Source organism: Micropterus dolomieu, linkage group LG06 (assembly GCF_021292245.1).
Source record: "Micropterus dolomieu isolate WLL.071019.BEF.003 ecotype Adirondacks linkage group LG06, ASM2129224v1, whole genome shotgun sequence".
NCBI classification, from domain to species: domain Eukaryota; kingdom Metazoa; phylum Chordata; class Actinopteri; order Centrarchiformes; family Centrarchidae; genus Micropterus; species Micropterus dolomieu.
The window spans coordinates 22,668,426-22,681,915 of NC_060155.1; the positions used below are offsets into that span (position 1 = coordinate 22,668,426).

A 13,490-nucleotide genomic window follows, 5' to 3' on the forward strand; every position below is an offset into this window, starting at 1 on the left:
GGGGCTTGAAACAGTTAAAGACAGTCAGGCAAGGTACTAAGAAATGCAGAGCAAAGATGGAGAAACAGCAGAGCAAAGGGAGGAAGATACCCTTGAGTGTATACAAGTGTCTGAGAACATCAGAGAGTGGGGCGGCAGGATATTTTCGGGGAGCTATTATTGGTACTTGAGTTATCCTTGGGGTGAATGGAGAACAGGGCGGATGGATGGATGCAAAATCAAATCCATTTTGAGCATCACAGCAAAAACTATACCCAAAGTGTGGTCACATAAGGACAAACCCACATCACCTGCAATTCTTTATCTGCTGCAGTAAAACTACCATGGTTTCTATGCTAATACAAATAGGGCTGTCGCGATAACCGCAAAATTGAAATACAGCGCTGGGTGTCACTGTTGCTGCTGTTTCCCCCTACATGTGGTACACTGTGAGATTTCCGGCAGGGGATTGGCTGATCTTTGGGGAAGTCTGGCTCCCACATCCGACGATCCACCCATACCAAAACCATCTGGTTTATGTTTACGTCTCTCCTACCCCTAGAGAGCGGGGACGTAACAGCGTTATTGTCCAAGCCTACCGCGGAGGATGGCAATCACCGCAACAACCGCAATGTTCATACTCTACACTTCAGGGCTTGTTAATTTAATAAATGAGTGCTTCAAAAGTTCCACAACCGTAACGAGCTCTGTAACGGTTCAAGGATGGATCGCCATGGGCTGTATGTGACCCGACTTCAAACTTGGAAGCTATAAGTGTTGGCATGTATTGTGTTGTTTTACTGTTTATTTTAAAGGTTAGCTAACTTTGCGTTAGCATATTGCGCAGCTAATGTGGCTAGCAGGCTCGGCGATGTTGGACTAACGTTGTAATCCTGAGGAACAGTCGAGAGAAACTGAACAGTAAGCCTCATTTGAAGCTCACTAACTAACAAGCGTAGTGTGTCGGATGCCTGCAGCTGTTTTTCATGATGCTTTCTGTTGAAATTTAGTTATATTATCACAGCGCAGTGGTCCGCACCGCACCGCACCGCGACACGCGTGTCAGTGTAAATTATTGTCAAATGTTAATTGTCAAACTACAAAAAGGAGTTTGCTTGGCAATGTTGTGACTTGCACCCAGTAGCTAGCTTGCTCCGACCATAAAGCTGCTGTTAGCAGCTCGCTGTGCAGTGAGGTGACAGACACTCTTACTATGCTACAGTATATGGCACCAAATTACTTCATTGGTGAAAGATGCGATAATACCGCATACCGCGCTGTTGAGTCCTAACATATTGCTGCAGTGGAAATTACTTCACCGCGACAGCCCTAAATCCAAAAATCTTTCTCATGGTAACACTCCAGGAACTTTAGAATAAGATCAAATCCTTTATCCCAAGAGCTGACTCTTGGGATAAAGCTCTTTTTTCTCTCAACATTTTTTGGTTTTTTTCCTTCTTAAAAATGGCTAACATCCACCCATCTTTATGTTTGAGCAGAGCAGTGGCTCAGTGTTGGCAGTCTGTGCAAGTATTTGAAGGGAGTGAATTCCCTGGTTACATCAGATTTCTCTGTTATATGGAACTCAGATTTCTTCCATCTGTTTCCCGGCTAAAGATGGTCTTCTGATGCTGTAATCCAGGTGCACTGTGGGCTGTGTGCACAAGCGTAAATACACACATATACAATGCACGCTGGCACCCACCAACATGGGCCTGCACACGCATCCAGACAACAGAAAGGCTAGAGAAGACACACGCACAATAAGACACACTCTCACCGTACATGCACACCGACGGTGAGATCCAGCTCTGTTTTTTCCCACAATGATCAGAGGTACAATACTAACAGCATCTAACTGCAACTGAAGAAGTGCAAAGCACGGTTTCCTGCCTTATTTAAATGGTAATGTATTCTAACATTGGGGCAGCTAATCAAAATATACAGCTTTCAACATTTTAAAATTAGAATCCTTAAGATTTTTATATAATCAAACCTCATTTTTGAAACTACTTCTCATCACCATTTTTTTTAGCAATGGCCAATAAATTACCTCTTTATATAGTAGTTTTTATTGTTTGTATCATTACCACAGTGGACTCAGACTGCCTTAATACTCAGCAGGGATTGACAGGAAACAATGCATGTATGTAATCTGGCGTAACTGTGTGCAACTTTATCTCTCCAAAAATCGAATCAGAGCTTTATTAAGTTACTGTCACTGCAAACCAACATGTCCTACTGCAGCTGCCTCATATTTAAACCACTGAACTGGTAGAACATGGGGTGGCATAGGAAACTTAATGTATTAGTCACAGACAACAATTGTTGACACCTCTACAACAAAAGACAGCAGACGTTGTTGTCATTTTTGACAGTAGATTGGTTTTAAACTGCCACAGTGAGCTGTTAGATGAAGAGTTGCAAGCGGCATGCTGCAGACCTCCAACTCCTCAGCAAGGTGCACAACTTCTTGGTAACCAACTCTAAATAAAACCAATTCAATAAGATTGCAACTGTCACGGGATCCGTTGTATTTCTGACAAAGCTTAACGAGTGTTGTTTCTGTAGTACAGTATTAAACCACACTCAGTGTTGCCACCTGTAACCCCTGGTGTCCCTAAATCAGGACGGAAAAACGCAGACTTACTGGGAAGTAGAGCAGTAAAGCCCCAAACAAGATGGCTTCCAGCAGAACGAGACCAGATGTGCGGATACTCTGTTATTGAGGAGAGAGAAACAACAGAAAAACAATCAATCAATCAATCCATTTTGAGAAATTATGGTCTGTATTAAGTTATCAGTTAAAGGTCTTTGCTCAGCTTTGTGAATTGCTGCCATGTCTTGAAATGCAACAAAATGACAAACATGTCAAAAAGATGCATCAAATTAATGCAGTTATAATGTAACACATGACACATGTATAGCAGGAGAGCCATGATTTATTCTTCATATCCAGTTACTGTAAATCATCAGGTTGTTTATTATGAGGAGTTATAGCTCCAGCTTATTTGCCATTGCAGACAAATGCAAATACTAAATAATTGCCTCAAAGCAAACAAACACAGAGGAGTAGAATATGTATATATTTTTAATATTTTGCCTTCCCTTGAAACCAGAATATGAGTGACGACAGCATTTTTCTGGGCTGGTTTTAATTACCCACATTAAAAGATTTTTTATGTTTCTTCATGTAAATTTGAAGGGCTCCAGGGACATTTCTTGTGAGCTGAAGAAATGTAGGAGATTTTGAAGCTACAACGCAAATGTCTATAAATAGCACACCGGGAGAGATTCAGCTCAACTTTGCCAGAGGACTGGTTGTAATTATGCTACGCCATGAGGATCACATATTTATTTCACTTTATCCTATTAGCTGAGTGGATATTATGCAACAACTTTTCTGTAAATCTGTGTGCATACAACACAGATATCCAGCAAAGTAGCATTTATTTATCAGACTTGCTCCTCTAAATTACTGAAATCCTAGACCTGTGTAAAATAGAACTTCTTAATCTTGGACAACTGTCTAATTTTAAACCATTTATTGTTTGAGCCAGTGCCAGGATTTAGTGTTGCATTCTGTAGCATAGGATGATATTTTCTGTAAGTCCTTAGTATGGAAATCAAACATTGGATACTACAATTCTCATATTGAAACTCAATACTTGCTCTTTTCTGTTAAATGAAACTGCACCCCCCCCCCCCCCCCCCCCCCCCCTAAAAAAAAGGATGTGATGTCTGGTTAAATGTTTGAGCACCATGATCACAATCTGTAGACAGCCTGTGGAATCAATGCTGAAGTTTGTAATCTGGTAATGTAATATTGTACTAATGGGAGGGAATAATGACCTTTACATTTCCAAACACAGTCCATAAGTGTTTCTATTGGCAGACTAAAGCACTCTTTAGTGACCCCCTTCTTACCTTGTTCCTCTTGAAGTGGTAGACCACCACCATGCTGGCCAGGTCCAGCACCATGCACAGACCCTGGAAGGAGGCCACAGCGAGCCGCAGAGCACCATCCTCCTGGACCAGGCAGGGTGTGTCGTCCCGGCAGTAAGGGCAGCCCTCACGGCATGGCAGGCACTTACTGGAGACATCAGAGGTCTCCTCTCTGTTAGAGCCCTGCTCCCTACCTGAGGATGTGAGAGCTCTTTAGTTAACCCATCAGATATCTAAATGTTGGATATACTCACATGCTGTGTTCCTGCACAGCTAAAGTGTTTGTACTTTTCTAACAGATGAAAGAAAGCCTCTTAAAAACGTTCGGATCTACTCACAACACAGACACAGTTCTGATTTACTGGAGTGTTTTCAATGATTATCAGTGTAATTAATTTTTGTTCAACTGTCACATACTGACTTCTTATTAAATGTTCAGTTAATCAATTTGAAGGAGTAGAAATCATCAATCCAATAAATCACAAAGCCTTGAGGGTGATAATTACAAGAATACAGCCTTTAATTAGGCAGATGAGGCAATAATGAAGGAGAGGAGGATAAAATATTGTGACACAGCTCCCTTCATCATTCTGCATAATTTTAGTTACACCAGCAAGCGGCACACTTGGATGTGGTTTATCAAATCTACCCATAGATTACTTTTTCTCAGTTGAGAGTGTTCACAACTGGATGTGTTCTTTTAAGCGCCTTTCAAACTTGAATAGAATGAATTACATGTAAAGAAACGACAGGCGATGACTTCTTCATTCTGTGACGTGTCTGCTGTGGCAAGATTTGGAGTAGTTTAAATCCTCCATTTTCACCACACACACACACACACACACACACACACTGTGCAGCTCTTTCTGAAAATGATGCTTCATAAGCATGTAATTCCTCTTTCAGTCCCAGAGCTCATACAGTATGCAAACACTGTGCTACAGTTGTACAGTGCTTCAGTAGAGCATGATTGCAAGAGAATGTGCTAAAAGTACTGGGAATGATGAATGTATCAAGTCATCATGCAGTCACTGATATTAGAGATCACAGAAAGTGGTTATGTTTTTCCAGTTAGTCTCTCTGTGTTTAAGGGTTTAGAAAAGAAGGGAAGGAGATAAACACTGTGATAACAAAATGACTCGTGTGAGCTTCAGGATATTAGGAGAGTTTAGGCGTTCAGCATAAGATATACCCAGTTTTAAACCTGAAGTTATCTCGCTAACCTCAAATCCTGCTTCATAGTACAGGCCCCTTGGGGCCAGATGTTCACAGTGATTCCACCCTTCTCTGTTTGGAGTTTGTTGTCATGTGCATCAGGAGTGATCTTCCAGAGAGTTGACTGTATAATTTCAGTAATTGCTCTTTAAAATGGCTGTGGTTTTTGTTTTGGTGCATTTTTTTATAACTGCAGTTTCACAGTCTCCTCAATTTTACCTGTCAAACATTTTTCAGACTCTCTGATCTATGCTTTGGTAATTAGTTTGACGTGCGTTTAGAGTTTCAGTTTGGCGCTCGGTGACAGCTGACAGACGAACAGACAGATGGCTTTGGATGGAAACGCAACACGTTATTATGCTTCAAATTTTTCAGAGAGAAAAAAAATCTAACAGGTCTGAGGAGTCTCCTTGTGATCTTCTGTGGCTGATAAATACTTCCTATTAAATTGTGCATCTACGCAGTTTGTTATGAGTGAAGTTTGCTTGTTTAAACTGCAGTCAGCTAATATGAGTCTGGCATGTATCCAATGTCTGGTATATTTTGAGGAAAGATTTTTTTATACATGTTGACATTATTAATGTAATATCTGAGGGAGGTTGTCTGTTCTTTACTTGTGCAGCAAGAATATCATACAGTTTATGCTAACATTTCTTTTTCATGTGTGTTGCTGGTAGCTATTTTGGGATACTCGCAGTTCATTTCTTGCTACCTGTACTGCTAACTTTGTGCACAGTCTCACTTAGCATTATCATTGCTACTAGCTGTTGTTAGCTAGGACTGTTATAATCCAACAGGTCTATGTTGCATAGACATTTACTTATAAACAGTACTTTGACTATCTATCAACTATCAATCTATCTAGTTTATCACAGCTATCAAGACATAATAGCTTAGATCACCAGCAAAAAGTAGAATGTGACATTCAAATCAAATGTGATGTTTCATGAGGTTCTGCACATTTCAAAATAATCCATTTGTTATTGCAGGCTGTGTTTTCCTCTCTCCATCCTTTCTCCCCTTTGATATCTGTCCTCTTGGCCTGTTGCTAGGGAACAATACAAAATCTGTTTCCAGTCTGGTCTGTTTTCGGGGATGTACTAGGAATAACAGACAGGTTCCAGGGGGAGAAATCAGGGTCGCCAGCTACTGCTACCCAATGAACTGCAGTGAATTTTAATGATGAGGATATGGGGTTTGGAAGATGAGGCTCTTCACAGACTGGGCCATTGGACTACAAGCCTCATCACGCTACAATAAAGCTCCAGCTTAGCATTTCATCCCCCTTGGGGTGCTGTATTGTTGGAGTCAGGGATGAAAACCACCGCAGTTGCCTGATTATTTCGCTCATCAACGCTCACTGCAGCGCTTTCAGTCAAGGTGTCAGAATGCAGGCATTCAAATCCAAAACACGAGCAAGGAGGGGCAGAAGTTAAGGACATAGAATACTTGAAAATCGCAAGAGTGAAAGGAGAAATACCAGTGAAAAAAAGGTCGAACGACAAGCTGTGTGTACATATTCACAATTTTAAAATAGATAATAAAGAATAATGGAAATATGAGAGTGACAGCCATATCTGCAGACATAACAATAACAATTGGCCATTCGCTAAAACCCTCCCTCGACCAGTGAATATCCAATCATAGCTTAGCCACCGTAAGCTTTGGATTTCTTCACATGCTCAAAAGGGTCTGGGGCTTTATTAAGATTTATAATTAGTATCTCAATATTTTAGAGGGTGTTGTTTTTGGACTTTGCAAAACTGAAAATACAAAAGCTAAGGAATGGATTAAACAGTGTGTTTATCTTCTCTACCATAAGAAGTTAACGTTAGCATGGCCATCTCACTATTACCTGCAGTAGTAATTAAGTGTTATTTAAAGGTGATGTTATAATAATACCTTCAGCACTGGTGCATCCAAAATGCTTGTATATCAGCAGCCCCATTCTGCTCTTCGTTTGGTTTGGTGAGGTTTACATTATACAAAGTCACGCCAGCCAAACCTACATTTCACAATCTCAATGGTGGTTTTCCTTATCATCAAATCCTTTTCTCTTGTAAAAGTGAAGAATACTGTATAAATAAATAAAACTAACCACGTTGTTGCTTTCCCAAGTATTTTTAGTAGTAAGCATCCAAACCATTAAATGCCATGTTAAAATGAAGAATATTTTAATTACATTTTTCTTTGTAACATTGTATTACAATACACAGGTTAAATAGCTTTACCCTGCGATACATGAACAGTGCTGCTGCATCACTTCTATGTCTTCTACAGGGTTCAGCTGGAAATATAAAAATGTATATGTGAATTATAGCGTTAGCATTAGCTTAATCTAGCTAGCTACAGCTGACAAAAGTTACATTTGTCATTTCAGCAAACAAAATCCATGGATAGAAATAGAGTCTGCTGTTTACTTCTGGGTGAACTCAAAGAGCTATTGTTTCAAAAATAACTAAGAATTTCAAATGGTAAATCTGCCTTTGTGTGACGTGTGAGAACCTGTGAGAATCTACCTCTTTATAATCCAACAGGTCTATGATTTAGACGCCACCTGTGGCTCCAACTAGAGCTCAGAATAGAAGCATAGTAGACATTTCCACAATAAGAACAGTCAAAATCCTTTGATGGAAAAATCAGGGTTCAAACCTCAAAAGCCCCAGGATGCCCATTCAAAGACATAGGAAAAATTTCAAACAAAATGTGTGGCTGTCACCTGAAAAATAGGTTGTTTTTTAATTTTTTCATAAATCCCAAAAGCTTGCTTTTAAAAGATTCAAAGTTTTGATGTGACAGCTCACTGCAATATATATTTTTATAACACAGAGGGATTTGTAACCTACTTTTAAAGCCATTGAGTGCCACTCTGCTTGGATGGTAGAATCCTCTCCTGCACTGGCACTTGTACTTGTCCAAAACAAATCCATGGCCAACGATGGGAGTGCACTGGGAGAAGAAAAGGCAGATACGGACAGGTGGAGATTAACAAAAAACAACGGTCACTTATTTTGGTAGTTATCAACAAGATTATCACAGGAGGTAGTTGCATGGAGGCAAAAGTGAGAAGTTGAAGAGAAAATTATGTCAATAAGATATAACTTTATTTATACACCATGGGGGAAATTCTGAGGTTACAGCAGCAAATTACAGGATAGCAGCAAGAGTAGAGCAGATAAACAAATCCAATCAAAACAATGGAAAAAAAAGAAATAAGAACTTGTGCAAATGTGAAACAACAGGATGGAGGGGGATGATTGAACCAAAGTGGTGACTCAGCCAATGCAGCTCTGTTTTGTTTCTTGAATCCAAAAGCAAGTGGGAGTAAAATGATGAATTCTTTTTGGTATTTAGGATTTCAGTCAGAATAAAATATCACATGAGCTAGCAACAACAAAACCTGTCCGAAATGTAATCTGATAATTAGCTTTTCTTCTACATTGTCTGTAGTATTCTTCAATGCAAACATGTTACATTAGTTACATTAACTGCAGCCCTACAGTGATAATGAAAGCCAATTATATCATCCAGAACTGAAAATTAAGCAGAATGAATGTAAAAAATGTTGTTGCTCCAAAAGACATAAACAGTGATTGTGTTCTCTTCACACATTCATTAATATTTGAGCATTTCTGGCTCCACAATTTGCTTCAACATGCTCCTTGAGTAAATACAAGCTATCTAGTGTTGGAGCTTTCAAATATTTGCATTTGTAAGAAAACATTGTCCAGATCTGGATGATTCATGGTGACTAACAGTGGGATTTGTACAGATTACCAATGAAGAATGCTGTAACCTTTAGACTGCACAGGACTAAACATAAACTTCAGTTTGTTCCAGACACTTTATCTATAACTGAAATCAAATAATCTGAATATTATCCAGGATCTCAGTAGTTAAAACAGACATCACAAACTGAATAAATATGTACAGTTCCTCTGTGTTTTTACTGCATGCTGATTATTATACTCCTTCTCAGGCCCACTGCTGAGGTCTCAGTTAATGAACTTGTTTCAATCATGTTATTGAGTCTCTTACATCGTCTACATGCTCTTCTGCAGTGTGAAGCAGCAGACACCCCAGTTATAAACATGCCTGCTGTCAGGGGAAATCACAGGGCTTTGCCAAGTAACAGGCAAACTAATTAATATCTAAATTAAGAATTAAAGGTTGTTTGCAGAATTTAAGCGTGTCTGCATAATTCCAGCTTGCACTGATAACTGTGGGAGCTACATGGGCTTACAGACCATCTGGAGCAAGAATTCACTCAGACAGGCACACACAGGCTCATGTGAATGCACATATTCTTGTACTAAAATAAATCTGCAATAAATTTGACATGAGCATTCATAAATAGTGTATTACATTGCATGCCTACAGTAAAAACAGTATATCTCCTCTGGGACGGCTGAAGAGCGGCAGGACTATATTTACACCTCATGAATCAGTGACAGTAGCTGATAGTCTTTTTTTATTTTTCTAATAGTCAAAGCACCGCCTGTGTTGCAGAAATAGTTTGACATTTTGGGAGATACGCTTATTTGTTTTCTTGCTGAGAGCTATAAAATAGATACCATTCCCATGTCTACATGCTAAACATGGAGCCGCATGAAGAGCCAGCTGGCAGTTAGTTTATCGTAGCATAAATATTGGACCAAGGACAACAGTTAGCATGGCTGTCTTCAAAGCTCAAATCATCACCTCAAAATCTCAGTAATAAGCCTGTTATTTTACCTTGTCATTTTTACATTTTGTTAGGGTTTGCATATGGATGAAACAAAATAAATACATTGCTGCTTTTAGGCATGTCTTTGAAATTTCACATTAGCTGTTTCCCCTAGCTTCCAGTCTCACAAAGTAACCCTCTTCCTGCCTCTACTTATGGTAATTTTGCATTCACTCCGCGTGTCGGCAGAATAGGAAGAACAGGAGAACTTCTGGTTATCCTGACTTGACATTATTCCACGATGGTTATCCCCACTGCTAGCCTTGTAGTTGCATTTATTTTGTCTAAATTAGCAAATGATGCTGTGTTATATACTTAGAGAAGTTCATTTTCAAGTGAAACCACACACAGCCCAAAAATATAGGTCATTTAAATGTACTTTTACTATTGTAAATATTTATATTAAGTTGGATGCAGATTAACTGCCAGCAATGGTGAGTTTGCAGTCAATTTGCTTAATGGTTGTTCACACTGCTGTAGTTTTCAACAAGTATGAGATTCCTCATATCCGACTACAGCTCAGAGACTAATGTGAAATTTTTTTTTGCAACTTGACTGCTCATAATTACATATGACATGGATGGGACATTAGCAAACAGACATGAGAGTGGTGTTGATCTTCTCAGACTCACCAAATCTCCACTTCTGCCTGCAGCATGGTTTTTAAAACTAATATTTTGCAATTCATTTCAGAGCTGTGCTTTGCTGTAATTAGTGCTGTAGTTAATTCAGTTTAAATGTAATGGGGACATGAGTTGTGAACTTTACAAAAACATCTTATTTTTATCTTAACTGGAAGAATTCCGCATGCTGAAGCTTCCCGCTGAACTTCTGCACAGATCAGTTGTATTTTTTAAAGCTGACAAACAGCCCCAAATCTTGAAACTGGGAAGCAGCAGTAGGAGGGATGGGCTGTAGAGGGAATATTTGTCTGAAATGAAGTGGTAAATGGTTGACAGACTAAACAGATACTCTAAATTCATTGCTCCAGTATTGCACCAGTGAAGACAAGCAGACCAGGCAGTTGGACATGTTTCTACTTTTTGGAAGAAAGAATGTGAGCTTTACACCTTGGAGACTTCACCTCTTGGTTCTAACATTTTTCTTATGAGGTATTGACTAACTGAAGTTTGCAAGTACAGCTCTGACATGTGAACTGTGTCGGATGGGGATTCTTAAAGCTATGTTGGGTTTAGCTGTGAAAAAAAGTGAGAAAAAAGTACAAATCTACAAAATATCAGTGACATTATTGTATGTTTCAGTTGTTTTGTAGCAGTAGTTAAAATCCTTCTTGAACCTTTCTGCCTCTTTATTTGTCATTGATATGTAATAAGGGAATTCCAAGGACAATGGGATAAATGTCGTCAGTGGCCTTCATAATAAAGATCCCTGATGATGTTTTAAATTCAAATACAGCCATTGTGAAGTCACTGTACAGTATTCTATTTATAAGAAAGTATTTCTGCACACCATAATCAATCATAAAGATAAAACTATGCAAGTGGATTTTAAAGCAAGATTTTGAAGTATTTCTTGCATTACCATGACTGTTAAACCACCCAATACAAACCAATCCAGAATTTTAGGCCTCCTGGGAATCAGTTACAGTATTTCTGTTTGCACTGGGGAAATGTTAATGCAAAATAAATCCATCTTAACAGTCTACAGCCACACTAGCATCTCTGTGAGGCTGGACCTAGGTACAGGGGTGCTTTGAGCTAAATGCTGCTAACATGCTCACAATGAAAATGTTATCAAACCATGTTCGCCTTATCTTAGTTTAGCGTGTTAGCATGCTTACATTTACTAATTAGCACCAAGCACAAAGTACAGCTGCTCATGGTGGCACTAGAGGAAAAGTCAAGGGATCACCAAAGTCAGTGGGATGTATCCGCTGTGGACCACAGATGTTTGTACAAAACTGCATGGCAGTTCATCCCCTAGTTGTTGCAATATGTCTGTCTGGGCCAAAGTGGTGGATCAACAGACCAACAATTTTAGTCAAGCAGCTCCAATGGTTAAAAATAGGTCTGAAATTGATAACACTGTCTTTTTCTCCCTAAAACAGGGACAGGAGATTCACTATATTTATGTAAATAAAGTAGACTCTCACATTTTACAATGACTTCTCTCTCCACAGGAAGTCATGCATAGGAATTACAGAGCAAAATATCCACTAAAACAGAGCATAGTGAGAGCAGAGTCAAAGTAAAGCTTGGCATACATACAAGGGTAGGTGTTTTGCCTCTCATAGCCAGGTTGATGAATGCTACTGTGCTGTGGTCAGATGAGTCATGTTTCATGGTTTTGAGTTTTCTAAGTTCAAATGTCCAAACAATTACAGAATATATGTGATGCTGCTACAGCAACCAACATGCAGCTTTAAGTGATTACATCGTACAACAGCATTTTCAGATTATTTAAATCAAAATAATTATTTCCACGCTATGCTCTCTGATTCATCAACCCAGCAAGTATTAAAAAAAAAACAGAAACTAAGCCACAGCTCATCTAATGTTTGTGTTTATTTGTGTATATTCTCTCTCAGGAGATAAGCATGCCTGTGAAATTAAAGTCTACAAAACACAGGAAGGGGGCTTTGAGCTAAAGCCTGATAAATTTGTATCCCTCCAAACTAGAATAATCTGGGTCTTGGCCAGGATGGTTCTACCTCTCTGACTGGAGGAGCAGGTGGCGAGCCATGGACAGCCTCCCTGCGGGCCCCAAACACAGTTGGAGTCCAACTTTGAAACTTTTAACATCTGCTGAGTAGAAAAAATGAGATAGATAGATAGATAGATAGATAGAACTACACACACTCTAATAAGCTAATACAGGCATAAACATTCACCACCAGCATTTGTTATGAATTTATTTTCTGCTTACTCCAAAGGAAGTGGAGACTCATTAAGATAAGACATACCCAGGGACACTGAGGTGGGTGAGGATGAAATATAATGCTTATTTAAGACCTTTATTGGGCCCTGTGAATCCAAATTGTTGCATTTATTAAACCTGTCTGTGCTATCACTGCAGAAGCAGTTTTTGATTCCCAAATGCATTTTAAAGCACATCAAATAGGAGTGTAAACAAAGTGCAAATGGCTTGAATATCCCCACTAACTTTGACCTCGTATGAGACTATATTACTTGAGCCCATACATCTTGCATAAGTACAGATCCCGTGAGTATGATACCGAAAACATGCATGCCACACAGGAGAATGACAAGGACTGTCAAAAAAAGATTAATGTTGCCCAATACCCTAAACTGCCTCACTACTGCACCGCTCCATATGTCGTCAATCACCAAGCGCTACTTTTTCCAACAAAACTATACACACTCATGCAGCAACACAGCAACACACACACACACACACACACACACACACACACACACACACACACACACAAACACACACACACACACACACTAACACACACATCTAAAGGCAGGGTGTTTAATGGTGCCAAGGCCGGCCTCGTTTTTCCTCAGCCACCATGAAAGGGGTATGAAACGGTCGTTTGACGTGTCTCGGTTTGATGGATCACCTAATCAGACTGCAGGCTGAAGGTGAGAAAGTATTTTGTAATTGCACCTTACTTTGTATGCAGTGGGGGCTTTTA

At 39.4% G+C, this 13,490-nt stretch overlaps 1 protein-coding gene across 1 annotated transcript in view; it reads right to left on the reverse strand.

The window, feature by feature from the left end:
- LOC123973149 (probable G-protein coupled receptor 158) overlaps window positions 1–13,490 on the reverse strand; it is a 71,927-nt gene that overhangs the window by 36,780 nt on the left and 21,657 nt on the right. Inside the window, exons 3-5 of the mRNA XM_046053048.1 lie at window positions 7,986–8,088; window positions 3,907–4,118; window positions 2,630–2,698 (exon numbers count right to left, since the gene is read on the reverse strand). Of these exons, the coding sequence (XP_045909004.1) occupies window positions 2,630–2,698; window positions 3,907–4,118; window positions 7,986–8,088 (384 nt within the window). The remainder of the gene's footprint in view (window positions 1–2,629; window positions 2,699–3,906; window positions 4,119–7,985; window positions 8,089–13,490) is intronic.